At 46.0% G+C, this 24,926-nt stretch overlaps 1 protein-coding gene across 2 annotated transcripts in view; it reads right to left on the reverse strand.

The window, feature by feature from the left end:
• ARHGEF25 (Rho guanine nucleotide exchange factor 25) overlaps positions 1-24,926 on the reverse strand; it is a 922,723-nt gene that overhangs the window by 10,584 nt on the left and 887,213 nt on the right. For both annotated transcript variants that reach the window (XM_086966568.1, XM_086966567.1), the window contains one exon: positions 23,491-23,646. In XM_086966568.1, the coding sequence (XP_086822694.1) occupies positions 23,491-23,646 (156 nt within the window). The remainder of the gene's footprint in view (positions 1-23,490; positions 23,647-24,926) is intronic.

Here is a 24,926-nt window from a genome sequence, read left to right on the forward strand (position 1 = left end):
CTTGAACTATCAGCCGATATCACTTATTAACACAGAAGTTAAAATTTATGCCATGAAGATCCTTGCTACTCACATCAAACACGTCCTGTCCACTATGATACATCCCGACCAATCTGGATTCATGTCCTGTTGTGGAACACTGCATTGCCTAAGGTGCCTACATGTGGTGCTGGAGCATCAGCACCTCCTTCCTCCATATCTGGCATTACTACTGATAGATTTTGAGAAGGCTTTTGATACTGTAGATTTGCAATATATGGATGAGGTACTTGTCCGGACAGTCTTTGGAACATATTTCCGGAGTAATGTCCTCAAACCTGTCGGCTCGTGTTTTTGTCAACTGAATTCTCTCTCAGGAGTTTTCGATCCATTGGGGGACGAGGCAAGGATGCTCTTTATCCCCTTTGCTCTTTGCTTTGGCAATAGAGCTGCTAGCGAGAATTATTAGATGTGATGCCCAAATCCAGGGATGGCACTGAAGCACGTCTCATGAAGAGCGTGTTGCCCTTTACGCGAACAATATTCTCCTGTACATGGCGGATCTAGATCGCACAGTATATGGATTCTGGAACTCTTTGGGGAGGCGTCAGGGCTGAGGCTTAATCCAATGAAGTCAGTTCTGATTCCCTTCCACGACTCCAGGGAGTGCATAGACTGCCAATCGAACATTCCTATTAGGCAGCTTAGCTTTCGGTACGTGGGGATCTGGGTGGCATTACACTTGGAATTACCTGGTCTATCAATCTGCCTCCACTAATTAAAAAGGCCAAAACAGATCTGCAGCAGTGGCAATCCCTTCCATTGAACCTGATGGGGAAAATGTCTACAAAATGATTATACTCCTGTGCTTCCTCTCTGTACTGCAAAACCTCCCGCACCAATGGTTTGGCCCCTTGACAAACTAGCAACGTCATTCCTTGAGGGCGATTCCAGAACGAGGGTGGCACTGACTCACTATCAGAAAGCTACATATGATGGGGTATAGGAATGTCCAAACTTCTACTCTATTGTATAGCAACTCTTCTCTTGGTAATCAATGACTGGTTCAATAGGGGGTGGTCGAACCCGGCATACCAACAAGAGCTGGAAGGTCTGGGTATCTCGAGGCTTCAAGATATGCTCTGCGGATCACCAATCCCACCAAATATCTCAGCCGTGACAAGATCAATCCTCCTGGCTTGGCGGTCTGTGCTGCGTTATACTCAATGAGATACCAAACACCCATTCCAGATGCCGCTGTGGCAGGGTAGGTGGACTAGGGATGTGGGGACATTGGAAGGGTACCAAAAATGGGACCTCATTGGCATGTCACAAATAGGAGATATCTGGTCGGGAGGGCATATCCGGACCTTTCAGGATCTATATTCTCTCAACGCCTATCAGTTTTATAAATACCTGCAGCTTCGATTTGCTATCGCTCTGCTCATCCCCACGGGCACCACACTACCAGAATTCAGCCCCTTGGAAGCTAAAATCCACATGGGACGCCTAAGGAAAGGAGGAGTATCCCCGATTTATCGGTCCTTAGTTAATGACTACCCTAATACTAAGACCAGCTAAGATACCGATGGGAGAGTTGGGTGGGCCCCCTGGAGGATAACGATGGGGGGAAGCCCTCATGGCTCCCCGAATGATTACCATATAAGCGAGGCTTAGGCTAATTCATTTTTATTATCTTCACTGTGCATCCCTCACACCAACCTGGCTATACTGGGCGGTACACCTTCCGACTCCAAGTTGTCTATGATGCACAGACTAGCCAGCACACTTTTATCATATGGGATGGTCCTGTGAGGTCATACAGAAATACTGGATAGAGGTGGCTAGAGAACTGGATGAGGTCCGGTGTTGGGAGGTTCCACTCTCTGCTCAAGTATTGCTCCTAGGAATAATGGAAGGAACGGGCAGATCGGTCTTTCCTAGGTACTGCTAGCATGGTCGCCAAAAGAGATATAGAGGCAAGATGGGAAAACCCTGTCCCCCCTTCAGTCTCTCACTGGCGCAAAGGCTGTGAATGGTGTGCGGCACAGGAACAACCGGTGTATGAATCCTGGGGATATCCAGTTAAATACAAGACATTTTGGTGCAAATGGCTGTGCCTGTTGGGCTCATGAACGGGAAAGAGGTAGGGGAATTTGGCCTCTCACGGGAGGTCTCTGATATGTTAACAATTAAGCTCACCGAAAAGTGGGTCACCTTGAATGTGATAGCATTCGTGCGTCACGCTTGGTGCTACAGCTTGGGAACTGTGGTGTCTTTGGTTTACAATGTTTGTAAAAACCCAATAAAATTGAGTATCAAATTTTTTTGTATGACAGATACAATTTAGAGAGGAGCCTTGGCACAGCTGTAGATATTCACTTCCCCTCAGGGTCAGACTGGAACACAAAATAGGCACAGGCACCAAAATAAAAGTAGCCCACATTAGCAAAGCATATAGTTAAAAAAAAGTGGTAAAATATGGGAAATAAACAGGAAAAACCGGACCAACTGGTCATAAAACCGGTCCAAAACTGTAAAAACATAAGAGGCCCACAAACACAGCTGTGAGATCAGCCCATCCTACACTGCCTGATTGCTTTATAGGCCAGTCCGACCCGGCTCCCCCTAATAAAATAACACACTCATAAGTAGTTATTATTCAAATAGTGTTGTGGAGAGTGTTCATTTTTCTGCCACAAACTAGATGGCTAGAGATGTCGTTTTTTAAATTTATTTTGAAGGAAAGGCTTATGTCCCTGAGGGAGCACCAAACCACGGCATTAGGCACTGCTTCCTTTGCAACATGAATCCCTGCCAGTTGCATTACTAGAATGACCTTAATGACTCTATTGTTCTGTGTGCAACAGCTGCTAAATAATTATCATCTTTTGTCATAACACCCTCTTCGTATCTATTTAGGATGGCTAACCAGTTTGCTGCATTAATCGTGATGTAGACCGATGCCATAATCCTAAATTCAAATGCATTCCTTTTCATGCGCTATTTGGCCAGACAAACAGAGGGGGATATGGTATAGATCAGAGCTAGTAAACTTTGTCATGGCGACCACCAATATCACTGGGCCCAATTCACAGAATGAACTTAAGACTCAATCCTGAACTTACTTCTATTTTGGTATTCACAGAATGCACTTACTACTTTTGGTATTCACAGAAGTTAGGATTTTGTCTTAAGTTTGTCTTAAGTCTGTCTTAAGTTTGTCTTAAGACAAACTTAAGACAAAATCCTAACTTCTGTGAATACCAAAAGTAGTACGTTCATTCTGTGAATGCCAAAAGTAGTAAGTGCATTCTGTGAATACCAAAATAGTAGTAAATTTAGGATTGAGTCTTCAGTTCATTCTGTGAATCGGGCCCATTGAGTCTGGTTTGACCTGTCAGTCAGAGAGCAGTGTGTTCAGGAGCCACTGCTGACACGGTGGCCTTAAGAATGCAAGTATCTAGTTCGCAAATCTGTTGCAGGTTTGGCACCAAAAAGGTTTTCTTTTCATATTCCTGCATTAGAAAATGAAGGGCGCTTTCTTGCCTTGCTTTTCCAAAGGCATCCAATACTCTTTAGCCACTTTTTGACGAGTTCCTGTTTTTTGAGAACTTCTCTTGAAGTAGAGGCAGTGTACTGTATTTTTCACCCATGATCTGGGAGGAGACACTTATTCGGCAACGCTATAATCTAAAGCCTTTGTCTTGGACATCCTCATGGTTTTCATCACCCAAGCCCGTAATCTCATCCTTACCGTGGTCTAGAAATGGTGCTGTCTGTTATTTTTATGTTGCTTATTTTAGGCTTTATTTCAAGAAATTCTGGAGACACTAGCAGCCTGGGTTGAGCAGAGTGGATAATCCAAGTCAAGGAACTGTAAGCAGTAAATGGCCTGCCATGAATCTTAAACCTATTCCTCACACTGCAGAGTCCTTCAAGACTCAATTCTTTCACCTACCATCTGCACCTCTGTATGGAACCTCTAAGCTCAAAGCTACAAGGCATGGACATATGCATGTATTCATATGCTAGTAATACTCAGCTGCACCTCACAAGTAAGCAACCGTCAAACAATACCAACCTTAAAGAATGGCCTCAAATAACGAATACACTGGACATAGTCATTCTACTAAAAACTGAACACAAAGAGAAAATAATGTGCATTTCTCTTCTCCAAAGATTCACACTGGTATAAAAAGTGTTTCAAACATGTTCCGCAGTAGACATTTAACTACAGAAAGAGCGCAGGATGGGGTTTGCACGGTGCATATCTTTGGTGCAAATTTACGTACAAGCAGCAGTCGTGTGGATGGACCTTTGTCTCAAATTGACGATTAACATCAACAGTTCAGTAACATATCAATGACAGTGAAGCCCAATTTGCCCCATCAGGATGACAGAGAGTAGTAGAGCTGCAAGCCATGAAGGTTTATTAGCAGTTTAGCAAAGTTACAAACTTAAATTAGTTAGTCATACGTCGATAATCACCTTATTACAGCATGGTTTAGTACAATCCAAAGCAAGTCAAAATAGTAAATACAACGGCAAGATATAAAAAAAATAGATGCAAATTGGGTAAGATTTAGTTCACCTGAAGGGACATAAACTGGGGTTTTAAGAGAAATCAGTGAAATTTAAGCAGCAGGTGTCAGTAAGTAAAGCCTTTAAAGGTAGAAACAAATGAAGGTTGAATCAGGAATAGGAAAAATTATTTGCTCAACAGTCTATCTCTGTGAGCTGGGCAAATAAGCATAAGGTCTCAAGAGAGAGAAAAGGGGCATCTGCTCTCAAAAGAGAAGATAGGGGCTTCTGAAACTAACTAATTTCACAATGCACAATTAAACATACAATTTCTACATTGAAAAACTTCTCTCTACAGTTCCCAAGAGGTAGGAACCAATCAAATTCTAGCATTTTGTGCAAATGCGTCCTCACTCTCTTTTCCAGACATCCCAAAAAGGAAGCTCATAGCGGCATGGCCTTCAGAAGATATCTCGCACTGGATAGTACATCACGATCGGTAAACAACATTTACAAGGCATCGTTTACAACACATGCCATTACAACGCAAGTCATTACACTGACGCATTATTACATCGCATGCCATTACAACGACTTGCTGTAGGGGGCAGAAGGTGTTGGACTTGTTGGATTTTCAATCCAACACCTTCCCTACTGTTGCACACACTGGAGTTAGAATAGTAAATTGTACAATTCCAAACTCCAGCACCCCCCCCCCCCCCCACAGCAAGTCATGGTGACGACTTGCGTTGTAATGGCCTGCGATGTAACAACACGTCGTTGTAACGACTTGCATTGTAATGGCATGCGTTGTAAACGCATGGATTGCAACGAGTGTCATTTTCATCATGATCAGAACGTCCTGAGCACCAGAGCATGAAACCAATTATTCAGTTACTGTGAAACTAAAAATACCATTTTCAAGCAAACTAAACAACTGACTATTCATTGTTCAAATTACAGCAGGTTTGTGATTGCCTCTTGAAACAAGAAAAGGGTGAGATAATACACAGCAGCTGAAATGCAATTTTAAACATTAGCATGAGGTGTCAGCCTGAGAACTGCAGTAAATATGGCCAACTCAACATGTATATTCTTTAACTATGCAACATCACAAAACCTTTCAAACACTCACCCCTCCCCCGTCACATATCTGGGTTTAATCCATTGTTATTTTGCTAGCCACGTCACCCCAGTTTGGACAAAGCCATATGCAAATTAGTCTGGATCCTGCTCACCATGGAACAGTCCAGCCCGAATTGCCAAGACAGGTCCTCCCTGGACAGAAACAAGCATCCTGGGACTGGTTTCGGGGTATAGACCGTCATCAGCCAGGCTAGCATGAATCCAGTAGCGCAACAATCATGAGACTCAGGTCTGGGCATGCCCTAAGCCACTTAGGATGCACATAGCAACATCACAAAATAAAATGATGAATGGAGTGTTGAAACTTTTCAAACACTTACTCGCAGTCACAGATCTGGGTTTAATATATTGTTATTTTGCTCACCACGTCACCCTAGTTTGGACCCACTCATATGCAAATTATTGCCCACCCCATGGAATTGGTGGTGGCCAAGCCACAATTAATTTTTAACTTGCCTGTATCATGATCATCTTGAATCACCTGAGAAAACACAGTGTGAAGGTTTTCAGGCACACAATTGAGAACTTGTGCCACCGAATCTCAAAGGGAAAGGGAATAGTAACAAATAGCTGGCATTTACAGAGTGGAGGGCCAAGCTGGTAGTAGAAAAAACATGTTTGACAAATATTTCCACTCGTTTAGATTCCCTATCGAGAGGGTGGTGGGAAATGTGTTCGGATTAGAGCAGCTAGTGGAAGCCTGCACCACTAGATTTACTGGTGAGGGGTGTTGCAAAAGAAAAGTTGGGTCGCCTGGAGCTGGACGATGGCTCCTAGTAATTTGTCGATTGACCAGTGGGCTGGACAAAGGTTTGGCCCAAGCCCCATTAATGTATCCGCTAGTACTTCACTGAAAGGAAAGAGGGGCTCCAGAGATGGCTGCCCAGTGTTGTCGACCTTGTGGTAATTCAAAAGCGGGAAGCAGCGCCTCGGGCTGATTCTGGTGCAATGTCTGTGAAGCCGTCTACTCAGTGTCAGAAAGAATAATTGGGATGACCTTGTCAGGTGGTGAAGTTGAAGTGCCCGGGCCAGCATGGGTCTTGGGGTTGACAGTGGGGTCAGAATAGGAGCCATAGGCAAGACAGACTCAGATGGTCGAGCTGGCTTTATAGGTGAACTCAAGTGAAAGGCATCTCTGCTCTTTGGGGCCCAAAGGCACACCAGAGGGAGTAGGTAGCGATCCAAATATCCAGATCATGCTCACGTGGAACTCCTTGATCTGAGGCAGCATGGCAGAAGGCCCCAGAAACTCGAGTTGTGCAGTATCCAGCTGCAGGATCGGCTTCGGAGTTGGCCTACTTTGGGTGCTAGTTCGAGAAAGGTTGGGCCAGCTCCGTGCCAGGTCAGGCATATATAAGTGATATGAGAGAGCAGAACTCCACTTCAATTTCCTGTGTTTCTTACGCTTAACTGAGGAATAGGGTGTTACGTATCAATGGGGAAACCCGAAAAACGTCCAGACCCGGGTTAATAGTACAGTACAATACCTGAGGAATAGGAGCGCGACCAAGACCGATCTCTGGAGCAGCTCCACTAGCTCAGAACCGAGATCAAAACTTGGATGTGGCGTGTGACTTGGAATGGTACCAGCGAGGAGTCTACTTATGCTTGAGAAGTCTTCTTATGCGTGGTGACGTAAAGTTTCACCTTGGGTTGACTAATTGCCTTTGAGTTCATCGACATGCAGTGGCTGCAGGCCTTGGAGACGTGACTCGACCCCAGACACCACAGGCAATGGGTATCTGTCACAGATATTTGTTTGCAAACGTTGATAATGAGCTTAAAACCTGTTATTTTAGGGGGTGAAATCCCTTGCACATTGAAGAAAATTTGCTGTTGCGGTCCGGTGTCTAGGGGCGTGGATAGTTTCGAAAGCAACTGACATCAGCATGTGGGAGTGGTCCATATAGGCCCTGCACGTCACTTCTGGAGCAGAAAGGCATCAGTGTAGAGCCACACAGGGAATTTGACCATAAGACCAGGCATTCACATATGAAAGGCTGAATTAACCACAATGAGGAGGGAGTTGAACCAATGTTACCATGCACTTGTTGACTTTAGCCTCTCGTGCGCTGAATCTGGTATTTTTCACAAACACTGACTTATCTCCACAAAAAAAATCAAAAAGTTATTATTGGAAGTTATGCCACAATATGTACTGAACACATTGGATCGTTCGCTGCTGTTTTGTTTTTGTAAAGCAAGACAAACTAATGTATGGACATGACATTTATTAATAAAACCGTACCGCTTTCAAGCACTGTTTAACGTCAATCAGATTTACTCTGCTGACAGATAGGAACGATAAAGGCAACCGTTAACGTGCCCCGCCTTTCAACTGTCACTGCATAATTGTTAAGATGGAGTCAAAGCTTTATTCACGCACAGGGAGGGAAACTGTTTGGCCGAGATGTGCAATAACTTCATCTCGCTTTGAAACGCCGAAGATTGCCATTTTTGTGCCAGCGGGCAGCTGATAAGGGCCATTAGCAGGGAGAACATTGGCTGCCTTCCTGAGATCCGTTAGTCATCCCTTAACAAATCCCATCTGGTTCTGACTGTGAATGCCAGTAACGTCAACTTTTTAGCGGTTGCTGGACCCAATGTACGGGAAGTACCGGCTATAGCCACTAGGTGGTGGCAAAGCATTAAACAATTACCTCCGTAGTCACAGCAACCCCCGCCCCCATTAGCCAATAGTCTCGCCCCAAAGAAAATGAATCCGTTTTTCTGAAATTTTCGCTTCATGTAACCTGAAAGCTATGATTCGTTTTTTACAGCCAGGGGATTGAACCGTTTTCTGTTAACTGTGACTTTTTTGTGATAACATTTCTAGATATTTCTTTTTTATTTTTTAAAAGTACGTATTGATTGCTCTTGGTTTACACAAAGCACGAACATTCATAAATTACGTCACTCACACAAAAGGTGATGGAGGAATGGTTGCAAATAGTCAAACAACTGGCAACCGATATGTGGGAGCATTCCAGCCAAACGTTTTTCGCCCACAGTGCCCTTCTAGACAAATGCCCGACTTCTGCCAATCAGTACTGACCCTGCTCCTCAAGGGAACAACAGTACACCCTGAACTGCCACATGAGCCCCCCTCCAGATGGGAAAACAAGTGGGTGGAAAAAAATGGATTGGCATGCTACTTCTACTTGCCAGTGGTTAGACTTTTTACAAGCATTCTTCTTATCGCCTTTTGTGTTGATCATGAACTAGAACCACAATAACGTATATAAGAAACAATTCACAAAATGTCACAGTACCTTGACAAAAGAGCAAGAATCACCACTGACAATTCTGTAATTTCTAACTCCCCTCCCTTTGTAAAACCATGAAAGTAGAGGTGACAAGACAACTTTTTGCGATTCTCAAATTGCGATATTTAGAGAATCGCAAAATGCAATGTATGTAGGATTTGCTAAAAATGTTGCGAATTCTACATATTCCTTATTTGCGAATAGCAAATTCAGATTCACAATTAAGGAATACCTTCCCATTCATTCCTATGGGCTAGGAGGCCCATAGGAATGAATGGGAAGACATTCTCAATTTGCGATTACCAATTAGAGAACCACAAATTGAGAATGCAATTTCAAGGTTGCAAGGGTGCCAAAAGGACACCCTGTTGCACCCCTGAAATATGCATGTGTGCACATTTTGCGCACATACATGCCCCAAGGGCATTTATGTGCGACATATGGCACGTTAAAAAAGTCAAAAAAGTGTATGTGCGATATATGGTACGTTAAAAAAGTCAAAAAAGTGCTTTTTTAAAGAAAATTGCAAACTAACACCAACTTGAAGTCTGTGGAAATTTGCAATTCCTTAAGGCCAAATAGCAAATTTCTGGTGATTCCAGAATTGCATTAAAGGAATCGCAATTTGCAATTCCTTAATTGTATTCGCAAAATAGAGAATTGCAAATTTTGCAATTCTTTATTTTGCGATGGCCTTTTGGGATTCTCAAACGGGCCGATTCTGAGAATTTGCCCGTTTGCAAGAGCAAAAAAGGCTTGATACATATGGCCCTAAATCACTTATTTCACGAACATCAGTCTGAATTCAGGCGAATAAGGAAAATTGAATGCGACAAAACTACTCAAATATTCCTCAACATCTGTGCTGCCTCTTACCCTTCTGACCAACAACTCTTAAAAAGCTGGAACATTTCTTGGGCACATCTAAACCAGCTGTGCTTCAGATCCATTCAATTCTCAACAAAAGCAGCCAATAATTACCTCATGCTTTGAGCATGTGTTCTTCTACATAACATTCTAATTTATGAATGATTGTAACTAAGATCAAAATTCAAGTAATGATCAAAACTCACCCTATCTTTTTACCCTTTACCTTGGAACTAATCCATTAACCTCACCAAAAGTAAGGATATTTTTGTCACTGAAATGTTGTTTGTTCACCAGGTCAACACAGCTGTGAAGGCTGGCAACCTGCAACTCTTGCTTTACTCCCAAAGAACTTCTACTACTCCATACTGACTATTGGTGAACAATGTTATGTTATGTTATTTTAATCTTATAAGGTGCACAGCTACCCAAGGGTTTCCCGGCGCAGCCTGACAGGAACAGAAGGAGAAAAAGAAAGTACTCTACATATTAAACAACCAGGATTTTAAACACTTACGAAAATTCTCATATATAGTTTCAGTTCTAAGTGACATAGGGAGGGAATGTTAATATGGAGTCAAAAGTATCATTATATATTATGGGGAAGAAAATTGCACATAAGAACATTGAGTTTTTAAGTCTTTGATATTTTTAAAATAGTTGTATAAAATAGTGCGTTGTTATTATTTTGAAATGTTTTACTATTTTGAGTGTTTTAAAATAATGAACAAGTTACTTCCCTTGAGTAACGCCTTATCTGGTACAGACTCTATCTAGCGGCAATACCGCTGCATGCTGGAAGGGGCTGTCGATCAGCTCCACATCGGCATTGTGAGCGTCATCCATGCCAGAAGTGATGTGCGCGGTGTCTATATAGGTATCACCCCAGCACGCTGAGGTCAGTTTATTTTCGCGAATTTCCACACCAGGATAGGAGAGCCACAAGTACCTGACAACTGAGATGAAATTCTAAGGCCATTAGAACGGTGACCCTAACACTGTAATCAGTTGGCTGAGCAGGGTGGATGGGAGGGTTGGTAAGGTATCTGTGGCTAGACTGAGTCTTTACCAGAGAAAGTGTAAAAGAAGGTAAGTAACTTGTTCATCTGATAGAGACTCTAGCTGCTGATTCCTTACCTTAGAATAGATACCCAAGCAATACCTTCTTGGAGGAGGGTCTGCCAACAGATTAGACCAAGAAGTTCTGCAGGACTGAAAAGGCAAAATGCTCATTATGACGGAACTCACTGTCCAGCCAGTTCTGTTTAATGAATGTATGTAGCGACGCTCACATTGCTGCCTGACATGTCCAGGACAAGAACTTTATGAGCTAATGCAGTGGTCACAGCCTTGGCTCTGGTGGAGTGAGCACGCAAACCCTCCGCGCATTGCTTTTTGTCTGATGCGTATCAGATCTTTATACTGACACGATCCATTGTGGGAAGGTCAGTTTCTGCAATGCCTTCCATTTCTTAGCTCCAACATACCCTATAAAGAAATGATCCTCCACCCGGAACTCTTTATCTCGATCAATGTGGAACAACAACTCCAGATGTTGGAGTCTCTCCTCTTCTTTAGAGGGATGAGGCATAGAAAAGAAGGTAGGCAAGGTGATGGTCTGACCCACAAGAAAGGGTGTCACAACCTTCAGTAGAAAGGAGGCATGAGCCCTGAGAACCAGCTTGTAATAGGTGATATAAGGAGGGTGCAGAGAGAGAGCTTGCTTTTCACTGACCCTCCTGGCTGGTGTAACTGCCACAAAGAAAGCAGTCTTGAGGGTTAACATAGTGGACATTTGAGCGGAGGATCGAACTGTGTGCACATGAGAAAAGTGAGGGCCAGATTTAAGTCCCATTGGGGCATGATAAATGATCTGGGAGGAAACAAATCCCGGAGAGATTTTGAGGAACATAGTCACAACAGGTGACTTGAACAAAGAAGGTTGGTCCGGCAACCACAATAAAGCCTCACTGGTTTATAAACAGCTCTTAACTTCAGTCAAACTTGGGAAAGGAGTGCAGAGCGGTGGTTGGTTATCTTGGATACACACCCTACACAAATTTGTCCCAGAGGCAGGCGTACACCATATTAATAGAGGGACACCTGGCTGCTAGAATAACATTGCAGACTTCAGAAGGAAGGTCTAAAACTGTCAACTGTCACCGCTCCATCTCCCCGCAAGAAGACAGATGGTGCACAGGTTTGTATGCAGAACACTCCCCAGTTACTGCGACAGAAGATCCTCCAGGAGAGTCATCCTGACCAGAGGACCAATGCTCATGCTCACTAGCTTGGGATACCAGAATCTCTATGCCCAATCCTGAGACACAATGTTTTGTGCTGATCATAAACTACAACAACATTAACCTATAAAAGAAACAAGTCACAAAATGTCACTTGTCCTGTCTGGATAGGAGTGGTATTGGAGGGAAGAGGTACAAGAAGCTGGAGCTCCACTTCAGACGAAAAGCATCTAAGAGTGGGAGCTGGCCTGAAAACTCCAACACCCAAACCTGCTGACATTGTGCATTCTCGATGATTGTGAACAGATCTCACCACAGCCCTCCCCACTCTTGAAAGATACCTTGAACCACTTACGGATTTCAACACCATTTGTAATCCGCTAGGCTTGACGGCTGAGTTAGTCCACCCTGGTGTTCAGAGGAAGCCACTGTTAAAAGCAAAACGACAATCATGAACATTATCTGCGCCATCTTGTCTGATGGAAGTTCCTACGTGCACATAAACTGCAGTCATTCTGACCACCGCATTCCGTTGGTCACCTTTGTTTCACCCTTCCCATACTAGCATCCCTCTGACCAACCTGGTATGTGAGCTGGGGGCTATAAACTATCGCCACGACAAACATCAACACCACTTGCTGCCACAAACTTGTTTTTCCTCTCATCTCTGTTTACAGGCAAACCCATGGACACCCTTACACAAACAGGTTCCAAATACCAAACAGACTCTTGCAAACATGGTTTATTGCACTGCACACAGCAAGACTTGTTTTTGCCAACAATGGGACCTGTTTTTATCAACAGAACGGACTCTTAGATCTGGCCGGTCTCACATGTTTTAGACCCTGAAGCAAGGTCCAGCTGCAAGATAAAATTGTCTGTTTGGCCTGGGTGGGAGGAGAATAACTGTTGGGCTTGTGCAACCATGTTGATGAAACAATGTTTGGCTTGTGTGACAACCTGTCTGGGGCGGGGATACCAAGCTTACATGACACTGATCATAAAGATTACTTTGTCCTGATACTGTATAAAAGTGACCTGCAGGAGAGCAGTTGTTAGAACACCTCAGCAGTTTACCACGGTGTCTGTTGACAGGTTCTCCTCATGAGAAATAAACTTGTTTCTTGTCTTCCAGTTCCCAGCGCCTGCCTCATTATTTTGTAAGAGAATTGAGTGAATTAAAGGTGACCCTGCGCCGGGCAGCTTTGGGGGTCTTAGGAGACTCGCTGCTTTTCACACCACTAGGGAAAAATGCCCTGACATTCCATCCATGTGCAGAGACAGTGGACTTCTTGACAAAGGGCCCACGATTCCCCCGCCCCCAAGTTTGATGCAGAACCACATGGTGGTAGTATTGTCTGTGAAAAACTGCAACAGCCTACCCCTTATCCAATGAAGAAAGACTTACAGTGCCAACTGGATCTCCTGCAGGTTGATGTGAAGCTCGGGCTCAGCCAGAGTCTTCTGATCTCCAACACTCCCAGGTGGCTGCCCCACCCCATGAGTGACACATATGTCACTACAGTGAACCTGGCTGGGGAAGGAAGAGGGCCTGCTGCTGACCCATTGAGGTCGATCAACCTCCACTGCAGGTCTTTCGCCGTTCCCTCTGAGATCTGAACCCTGTCAAAGAGATTCCCCATATGCTGTGCCCACTGGAACTTCAGGTCCCGCTGTAGAGCTTGCATATGCCAATGGACGTGTGTCACAAGAAGGATACAGGAGGCCATGAGGCCCGACAGCCTCAGAGTCAGGCTCAGCAAAATACAGGATAGTGGCTAAAACATGGATAACGTAGCCTGAATATCTCTGCTCAAGAGGTTATGTCCGAAACTGCATGAGTAGTGCGATCCGACGTGGCAGTTTTGTCAAATAAATAAAGAGAGTGGAATATTTACCACGTTCAACCAAGTGCCTCTTTGCATTTTCATTGACTTTGATCCATTTAAAAAAGCTTCAATACTTCTATTAAATATCCATCACTTAATGTATGTACATAGACAGTGTTCCTGATGAAGGCAGCAGTGCCGAAACAAGCGTAGTTTTCAACCCTGCCGCTTGCCATCATCATATCATCAATTTTCAGATATATCAATATTGACATCATTGTACAACTGTATTTGTTATGAGCTTCAAATGTGTATATATATGAACCTATCTTTATGTTTATGTTATCTATAAAAAAACTTATGAAGAAGGCTATAACCAACAACAAAAAAAAGTTACAAATGGATGATCAAATAATTTATGAATTTCTTCTTTTTACAAAAATATAGGACTAATAAAATGAAAATGTTTGTCTATATCTGTAGTGATTAATCTGCACGAGTTCTAAGAATTTAACCTATACTCACACCTTAAAAAAATGTATTCTCCCTTGCTTCTCTATTCAGAAACTTGCTATAGTTCTCTTTACATAAAAGCGAAACTGCACTGTGTCCAGAACAGCTCCAATGAAAGGGAGCGCCTCAGAGGGAGTCAGGTGTGATTTCAGCATGTTTTTGGTGAACCCTAGGCAATGCAGGAGGTCCACGAGATGACTGCCCAGGGCGAGCTCCCCTTCAGCAACTAAATCTTCGAGGTAGGGGAAGATTGGAACCCATGATCTCCGCATATGTACTACAACTACCACCATCACCTTGATGAACACCTGAGGGGCACTAATCAGGACCAAAGGGAGCAGAGCAAACTGAAAGTGCTCTTGGCCCACGGTGAACCACAGGTAAAGTCTGTGGGCAGGCAGGATGGGGATGCAGAAGTATGCATCCTGCAAGTCCAATGCTACCATCCAGCCTCCAGTATCAAGGACAGAAAGGACTTGAGCTAATGTGAGCTTTATGAACTTTGCCTTTTTCAGGAAGAAGTTAGAAGGTGTATGTCTAGATTGGGACGAAGGCCTCTATTCTTCCCGGGCACCAGGAAGTAATGAAAATATTAACCATGACCAACTTCTGATGCCAGCACCTTCTCAATGGCTCCATTAGCCAAGACAGCCAAATCTTTCTGACGGAGTAAGAAGAGATGGTCCTTCGTTTTCTGGTCATAAGTGGTTGGCATGGGTGGAGGGGTGTCAAGAAACGGGATGAGTAGCCCCTTTAGACTATCTGTAAAACCGATTTGTTGGATGTAATAGTTGGCCAGTGGTGCAGGTGATGGTGAATCCTGCCCCCCCACTGAATGCCCGCGGTGGTAAGAGGGCAAACTAAAGGGATTTGTAGGCTGCAGCTGCTAAGGGAGTGGTGGACTGACCTTACCTCTGGCTAATTGTTCCACGTGGTCAGTGGAAACCGTGTCATTGGCCATGAAAAGCCTGGGAAGCCTGTTGGCTTTGGTGACTGGAAGGGAATGAACGCAGATGAAAGCCACTTCCATAGCCACATAAGGGATGGAAGGTGGACTGGAGTTGACAAAGGGCCATGGATAGGCCCAAGGCCTGGTCGTAACTCTGCTATTCTTGAAGCGCTCTAGCGCTGTCCGCCTTCTCACCAAAAAGGTGAGAGCCATCAAAGGGCATGTCCATGAGTGAAGCTCGGACATTCCCCGCGAAGCCAGTGAATCTCAGCTAGGGTTGGTGCCTAAGGGCCATTGCAGGTGAAATCGATATGCCCAGGGAGTTGGTTGTAGCTTGTTCACATTTGTTGATGAACTTTGCTGCATCTCTGCCGCCTGCAATTGCCTGGGACAGTATGGCTTGGGCCTCCCCCAAGACCATGGGCAGCACTTGCAAAACCAAGTCCCAGATCATATGGGTGTATCGGCCCAAGAGGCACACAGTGTGCACAGACTGCAGTGCTAGGTTGGCGAAAGAGAACATCATCTTGCTAAAGGTATTGAGTCTCTAGGATTCTCGATCCAGTAGAGTGGTGGGGAACATGACAGGATTGACTCTGATTGACTCTGGAAGTGGAGGCTTGGACCACCAACCTCAAGTTCTCCAGGATGGGGTGCTGGGTGAAGAAACTGGTGTCCCCTGGAGTGGGGCGATGGCGGTGGACAATTGTCTTGTGCACAGGTCCGAGTAGGACTACAGAAGTGCTTCATTAAATGAGAGTAAGGGGGGGAACTCCCGGGTGAAGCACCTCTGTCAACATATTTTATTCTCTCTTCAAGCCTGTCGAATGTAAAAAAGGCACTGGCTCCGAGTCGGGGGGCATGGTCTCGGTCAACACCAGTCCAGCTCTGTGTCAGAGTAGAAAATGACAGTGGGGATGGTGCCCCTGTGGGGCATTGGTTACGCCCGGAGCATTGGCACTGGAGTGGGCATTGAGGAAGATGGTGGTCTCTTCGGCGTGGCCACTCCGGCACCAGACCAACTGTTGTAGAACTGGTGGAGAGGGTAACTCCCACTAGTGGGAATATTGTCGGGGCCCCCCAAACCCATGGGGCCCGAAGGCACCCCAGGGGCATTGTATCCACCCAATTAAGAGGTGCATGGCCTCCTAGAACTTATTTAGTTGGGAAGGGGTTGCTCCAGCTCTAGGAAAGTCAGAGAGGCATGAAGCAGAACCCGGTACAGGCTCCATAGACGAGCCAGCCCTGAAGTGCGGACCCTCCTGCACAACGTCTTCGACTTCATTTTGCAATGGGACTTACCTGATGACTTACATCGAAAGGACGACCTTCAGGTGTGGCTCCACGAGTGGTCCCAGGTCCTACCGCCCGACCAGGATCCTGAACGTTGCAGGATCGTCCAATGCCACGTGAGGAAGAGCTTGACGGAATGCTCCCTCAGTACCTTCGGGTGCATGGCGTGGCAGTCCTCACAAGTCTTGGAGCCGTGGTCCATCTCCAAGAATCACAGACAAACTAAGTGTGGTTCTGTCACAGATAACTGCTTGTAACAGGCACCACATTTTGAAACCTAAATATTTTTGGGGTAAGACCACCCTAGGGCTGACAGGTCTGACACTCCCTTTATGAAATAATTGACTTGAGACTGTGGCAAAAACAGAAAAATTGTCAATAAAAGACCTCTGTGTGTGGGAAGTTCTCAAGAGGCTAAATGCTTTCTAGCTGAGGGTACTGGTAAACATCTCACTTTACACATCATGAAGACAAAGTGACACCCTGCCACCCTTCAATGTTTTCCCCCTTTTACCGAATTGGTATTTACCGATTCGGTAATTGACATTCATTCCTACGGGCCTCCAGGCCCATAGGAATGAATAGCAATTACCGAATCAGTAAATACCGATTCGGTAAATACAGATTTTTACAGATTCGGTAACATTTACCGAAAATCTACCTACATATTATTTACCTATTCTTAAATACCGAATCGGTAAAATTCGGTATTTAAGAATAGGTAAATAGTATTTACCTACATCTGGCCCCATATGAACCACTGTTTGGCATGTAGACACTTGTCTTCGTATTCACCAAAGAATTACACCATATACCTTTAATGAGGATTAGTTAAGAACTTTGGTGATATATCTTTTCTTGAACACAAATGGATATTTGACTTCAAAAATGTACAAATAGCGTGAGCGTCAAATGCATGCAACTCACAAAAAATATTTACGATGTGCATTCATAACATAGAATGCAGGTGCAAATATGAGCAAACTGCCCGAGGGCAGAGAAAGGGTTGGAACTGCAAAATAATTTAGCTTTCAAAATCAGGAGCGTCTAAGGTACGTAATAAAAATACGTTTTATGTCACAATGGAATTTAACGGACAAATGGGTTTGCTGATTTTTGAGAGTTGAGCAAAACAATTGATACAATTTACATTGGCAGTCAGTATCCCCAGCCTGGAAATGAGCGGGGGCACTCAATACGAATGGTTCAGCTTTTTGAAGAATTCTTAACAGATAAGCAATTCCCTCACTGTTGTTGTGCACTCTGTAAACTCATACCTGATTAGTGGAAGGGTTTAAAATTCATGTTATGTAGATGCCTGGGAAAAGGTGGATAAAAAACAGCCGTGACAGGTTTATAGAAGACTCTCAAAGCACTGTATGTGATACAAGAGGTGTAGAATAAAAATTCTAACTATCTATGACGCACTGGCAAAGGCAAAGGGAATGGCCATGTTGTACGAGTTACTTACCTTCGGTAACGATGTATCTGGTAGAGACGATTCTAGCCGCAGATTCCTTCACGTAGAATTATCCCCAGGCATGAGACTGGATCCGAAAACTTTTGCCACAGCATCCCTGCGTGTCGGGGGCGGGGCGACATCATGCGACTACGCCCAGGCGTCGTCCGCGCATGTGACGTTAGCGAGGTCATGTAAGCCCCACCCCGGCGCGCCTACGTCAGTTTTCTTCTGAGAACTTCTTCGCACCACAACGCGGAGCCACCAAACAAAAAACTGTGGGAGCATGGGAACAGTGTGCGAAAGAGTATACAAAAAGCACCCCATAAAGAACAGTGCAACACCGCAGTGTCCAAGGGCAGACAGAGAGAGGAAGAACAGAGCAGAGCCCTGAGCACCCACCCCACCAATACATAGACAACAACCCCCCACGTCACCCCCGGAGACAGGGAACCTGAGTAAAGTCATGACACATGTAGCAGGCCTACAATCACACTCCGAAACAAAGAAGGGGAGACAGTCCCAACAGGTAGGAACAACTAACCTCCAGCCACCCCAGCCTAGAGGGCATCCACCCCCAAGAATCAAGGGTAAGGCACAACCAGAGGCCCACAACCCAGAGGAGGTAGAGGGGCGAGGCCCCTAGCAGCAAGAGGAAGGGAGGGAAGGGAGATATTGGATGTAAACCTCCCCGATCTGGAGCAGCCGAAACAGCGGGACATAGGAGCACCAGAACTTTACCTTCCCAGAACCAAAGAAGAGGAAAGAACAGCAACGACGGAGCCACCGTCAAGAGCAAAAGAAGGTACCCACAGAAGACATGGCCCCCCAAGGGAGGCGAGTACCAACGAACAGCCTAGGGGTCCTCGCAGAACAGGGAGGAAGCGCGGGACATGAAGGAATCTGCGGCTAGAATCGTCTCTATCAGATACATCATTACCAAAGGTAAGTAACTCGTACATCTGATAGACTACTAGCCGCAGATTCCTTCACATAGAATAGATACCCTAGCATGTAGGAGGAAGAAGGAAGAGTGGAGGTCCACACACTCACAACAGAGGAACCCAGGGCAAGGACGGAGAGGCCGAAGCATCCCACTCCACCCCTAGGGCAACAGAACTTCCACCCAACGCCAGGACAGGCAGAGGAACATGAAGAAGAAGCCCAGCGGGTCCAAGGAAACCTAGGAAAGAGGCAAACCCACCCAGAGGGAAGGCAACAGGCCAGCCAGAACGGTATCTATAACCAGAAGCCACCAGACGCATGAGACGCTGAAGCTTCCCATCTCTCAGCACAAGAGCAGGAAGGAGAGGAAATGGCCGGACCTACTACTACAAGGGTCGCGCATACAACCACAAGAGGCAAAGCAACATACGGAAACGCCAAGGAGAACAGGAACCCGAAGGCAACCAGCACTCCTGAGTAGAGCATAGCTATATAATACCGACCACTACCCCACATAGGGTACAGTAAATCCCAAAACACGGGAACCCTCTTTGGAAGAACTTCCGCAGCAGAGGAGAAAGCAAAGCGGCACAGGAAAAAACAGCCGCGCGGAAGGCTTGGCATCAGCCCAAAGAAAAACAGAAGGCTTAATCTCAGGGCCGGATCTGTGTACTATTCCAGCAAAAAACACACACAGGCAACCAGAGCCGTCCAGCAGCCAACAATGCCAAAATCCCAGTAAGAAGGACTCAATGGCAGCAAACACTAACTACAGCCAGGGCATCCAAAAAGCCCAAACCCAGCTCAACTCAGCAGTCACTGAGGAGGGGAAGCAGGAGGAGGAGGAGAATAAGGTGGAGGAGGAGGAGTAGGAGGTGGAGGAGGACGGAGCCCCGCCAGGAAGCTCTGGATGGCAGAATCAGCCGGGGCATGGAACAACAAGCTGCCATCAAACGGAAGATCAATGAGCCACTCCTAAATATTCTCAGGGAACATGCAGTCCCGAAACCAAGCATGGCGATGGAGGGCGACTGAGGAAGCCATGGCACGGCCCAACACCTCTGAGATGTTCAGGGCGGAGCGGAGAATAAGCGCCGCCAGCTCCCAGCCATCCGAAGCATGATGTGTAAGTCCACCTGAACAGTCTCCTGGGAGGCCGCAGATCCCAGAGACTCAGCTGAGTCCCTCAAACAAGAGAAGGCCCTCGCCAATAGACACAAGGTGTTAAGGGCCCTCAGGGCAGCACTGGTTGAGGCGAACATGTTGTGCCCCCAAGAGTCCAGCCAGCGGGCCTCCCGGGACGGCAGAGTCAACAGTGGCGGCAGGGAGGGAAAAGCGGTCCTCATGAGTGGACTGGCAGAGGAGCGGTGGAGGGAGAGGCATGCCGGGTCACGTGGCGCCAGACGGTGACGATGCAGAAGGTGTTGAGGCACCGGATCTCCCGAGGGCGGACACCTCCAAGCTCCTTCCAGGGAAGAGAGGAGCGAAACCTCAAAGGGGAGTAAGAGTCCTGGTGGAGAACCTCCAAGAGATGGTCCACAGGGAAATGAGCAATCGGGTCCCCCATATGCAGAATGCCCACAGCTGTGGACACCGCATGAGCGAAGGCCGCATCTGCCTCCGTAGGGCCCTGCGGAGAAGAAATCAGCTCCTCCATGGGTGACGGCTGTAGACTAAGGCGGCCGTCCCCGAAACCAAGTGGGGGGGGGCAAGGGCCAGACCTGAAAGCCAGAAGGCACCGAAGACTGGGGTACCTGCCGCTGCTCCGACGAGCACCTCGGCCTCAAAAAAGGCGGGGAGCCACCCTTCGACGCCAGTGAAAAAGACACCACACGGCAGCCAGTCTCCGGGGAAGAGGACACCAAAATGCAGCCAGCTTCCAGAGAAATGGGAGCGTCCGAAGACGGATCCGTGCATGACCTCTGTGTGGAGCCGTGGAATCCGCACGATGAGGTAGGGCGCCAGCCCCATCCGGAGCCGAAGGAGAGCCCAGACAGGGCTCCTCCAAATCACACCGCACCGGGGACCGGAGCCAAAGTGGCCTCCGGCGCCGACTCGACCTCCGCTGAGGCAGCCGCTTGCGTGGAGAGACAAGAGGGACCGGGGGAGTGAACCGAAGTTCTCCGCCAGCCTCGGCCCAGAATTTTGTGGAGGCGGTCCGGCGACCCATGTGGTGGTGCCAGAGACGACTCAACCTCCCACTCGCCCTCCGACAAGGCAGCCGCCTGCGGGAAGGAGCGAGCCCCCACCCCACCTTGGCCCAGAGCGGGACAAGAAGAGGTCACCAACCCTTGTGGCGCTGCCCGAAGCAGACACCGGCGCCTGGATGGCGTCAGCTCAACTTTGGACGAGGCCTTCGCCTGCCCAGAGGGCCGAGCGGGGTTCGGGGATGCGACCCGAGCCCCGGCGACCTCCCACGACACCACAGGGACTCCCACAGGAGTTTGCGGCAAGGCAGAGGCGCCGTGGCACGAAGGAGGGAACTCCAGAGGGGCCACACTCCAACAGCACCACATCCTCCAAGCCTGGATCTGAACCAGTCGGCGCCGGGGGCAGAGCCGTGGAGGGCCCAGCGGGAAGCAAGGGATCCACCGATGCCCCAGGAAGGGAAGGAGGAGGAGACAGCAGCGAGGTCTGCAAAGCCGCTGCGTATGTCTCCATCTGGACTCTCAATGCCACCTCACCGTGAAACGGTGGATAGGAGAACGGCACGCGGGGCCATATCGGGGCCACATCACCTGCGGAGAGTCCACGCCCCTGGAAGGCTGAACACCAGCCCCCGGGGACAAACTGCAACACTTACCCACCAGGGAGTGACGCTCTCGCCACATCAGAGAAGGGCGGGGACGATGACCACAGACGTATCTGAAGATGTCTGCTGAACCTGATCGAGGGGAGGAGGTCGACCTGGAGAGACGCGCTGATAGGAATTTCATGCTGCGCTCCTGCCGCGACTTCGGCTTCAACTGCTTACACGCCTCACAATCAGTGGTGCAGTGATCCCCCCCAAGCACCACATACAAATGAGATGAGGGTCTGTCGCCGACGTAAGACGCCCACACGACGTGCAAGTTTTAAAGCCCGAAGGCATTTGCATACTGTCCCACCAGAAGAAGACAATTGGTGAAATAAAAAGGGGACCCCAAACAGGCCCGCAGCAAGACCGGATCTGAGTTGCACGCGGAAAAGGAAAAAAACTGACGTAGGAGTGCCGGGGTGGGGCTTATGTGACCTCGCTGATGTCACGTGCACGGACGACGCCTGGGCGGGGATGCTGTGCCAAAAAGTTTCCAAATCCAGTTTCATGCTTGGGGATAATTCTACGTGAAGGAATCTGCGGCTAGTAGTCTCTATCAATCAGATAAGCTGATTCAATGGTGCTCAATAGTAAAAAACATATGAAATAAAAACAATTTAAAAAGAAGGCACGCAGCCGAATAAATGTGCTGGATACATACTTGCAATTAAAAAATTTAAAAATAAATAACAATTGCTTATAATATAAAGGAGGACTACGGGTGATTTTTAGCAGACAAGTTTACTTAGAACTCTTTATAGTTTTAATACACATCACAGGAAATATTACCCATATTGGTTCAAATAAACTGTACTATTTGGCTTTGAAATACAGTAACCTGAATATATAGTTCGAATATAAGTGGGTGAATAAATAAAATTAAAAAGATAACGAATAGGAAAAAAGGATAATTGAAAAAGTAAATTATTGGCCGACGAGCCCTGACACTGAGGTACACTTCATTTTTTGTGTGTATGATGTGGTGGGTGAAATCAAAAAGTAAATGCCAGTAAAACAGACTATTAATGAAAAGGGCTTTTTTATTGCATGATACTGGAGAAACAGGTAAAGCTATCTCTAGGCATCCTAAAAATAGGTCAGAGTTAGCGCTCATAAACTGAAAGCAGCATTTACCACAAATGTCTGCTTCTTGTCATTACTCATTCGTCTTTATTTGCGCTCCTGAACTTTGCATTTGTAGGCTCGCTGATAGGAATTATAGACTGTATCATCCATTTTCCCTTTATTTTGCATCACTTACGTTTATCATTCGGCTTGTCTTCACAGTCGTAAATATTGCAGCTGCTGCAGCTTTCTCCTATTAGTTTTCATGTTAAATTTCTCCCAAATGGGACTGACAGAAACTTGACTCTTTGTAAACAGAAGTGGTCAATCGTCCAGTCAATGGGAGGTAAGAAAAATGCTTCCCTCAATAAAAAATCAATAACTTTCCACCTTATAGAAGACATTGTCTTGAATCCTCACATAGATTTGTAGATACTTGCGCTGATGCCTCAAGTAAAAGATACAGTACCCAAAAAATCAGCGGGTAAAAATAGAGTACATTTGCATCAAGACACAGAGAATCCTACACTTGGGTTGGTGGATTAATTTGAGGCATGTGTACACATTTTCTAATGCAAGCTGAGGTAACAAGAATGAACCCTATCCTCTACTTACCCTTCGTGAAGAATCACACTGGGAAACCCCATTAGTGATCGTCCCGGACGTGGTACCCATTGATTCAGCGAAGTCCAGACTAATGTGTGAGGGCGATGGCGCACTGGTGCTTGGAATGATGACGTTTCTTGAGCCTCGAGCCTGCATCGAGTGGTTCTTGAGGAACGAAACACAAAGTCAACTCAGAATCCGTGAAGTAGTTAAAAACAATTAAAATGTAATGATTGCATTGCCAAATAATACCTCAAGGTAGGGGCACCTGCACAAAAATCTTGCATTCTGAATATTTTTAGACAAATAACTAAATGGCAACTGCAATTTTAGAATGCACAAAACACCAATAAGTCTGAATGTTGACAGAGAACAAATACAAGCTTTGAATGATGAAGAAGTGTGGCTCACTGGTTAGAGCAGGCAGACCCTGAAGCAGAGGTCAGACCCGGGACCAGGGTTCAATTCTCGACGCGGCAGGGTCTTGAGCTCAAATGTCCACGGACTCGATAATTCTCGCTTCGGTGCCTGACCTAATCATGGGTTCACACTCTGCAACTCTGGGCATTAAGCTTGCTTAATCTCCACAAGGCGACCCCCGCGGCGGGATGCCTGGCTTTCACCTTGGGGATGGCCGTTAGGGGCTATCTCACAAGGAAAAGCCAGGACGGGTTCCCAAGGCAAGCGCTGAGATGCCTCCGGGTGATTCGAGCGCTATATAAGAACATACAAAAAAAAAAAAAAAAAAAAATGATGGCTGGGCATAGTGGAAAGTTGGCATGGGGAAGAGACAACCTGAAATTTTAACATTGGCTAAAAATAATTGCAAGTTTAAAGTGCTGGCAGAAAACAAATGCACATTTAGAAAAATAAAAAAACAGGTACAAGATATAATATTTAGCAGAAAACAGCTACAAGTGCGGAATGCTAGCAGATAAAAATGATCTTTTACATTTTTAAAAAATTGTGAGTAGGCACTCTTGTTAGAGAGCAACTATAATATGAAAATGCTAACATAGAAAAAGTATAAACTTGGAAGGGTACCATTGAATAGTAATCAGTTGTAAGGTTAGAATGTTAACAGAAAGCAACTGGTAACTTTAGAATGTTTGTACAAAATAATTGAAAGTTTAAAGCGAACAATAGTAAGTTTAGGATTTTGGCTGATGATCAATGCAGCCTTAAAATGCTAGGGGAGGAGACTTGGTCAATGATGATAACATGCTTCGAATACAGGCAAATAAAATTGTAATAATTGAATGTCACATGCGAACAAAAATGATCCTAAAATCGCCTAAGGGGACAATTTCATCCTTAGAATGTTGTTCAAGAACACCTGGAATCTTAGAATGTTCATACAAGGCAAACACTAAGGGGCCTATTATCAAGAAATAGCGATATTTATCGCTAAACTTGGTTAGCGACTTTTTTTATCGCTGGCTATC

This window comes from Lissotriton vulgaris, chromosome 1_1 (assembly GCF_964263255.1).
Source record: "Lissotriton vulgaris chromosome 1_1, aLisVul1.2, whole genome shotgun sequence".
NCBI lineage: Eukaryota > Metazoa > Chordata > Amphibia > Caudata > Salamandridae > Lissotriton > Lissotriton vulgaris.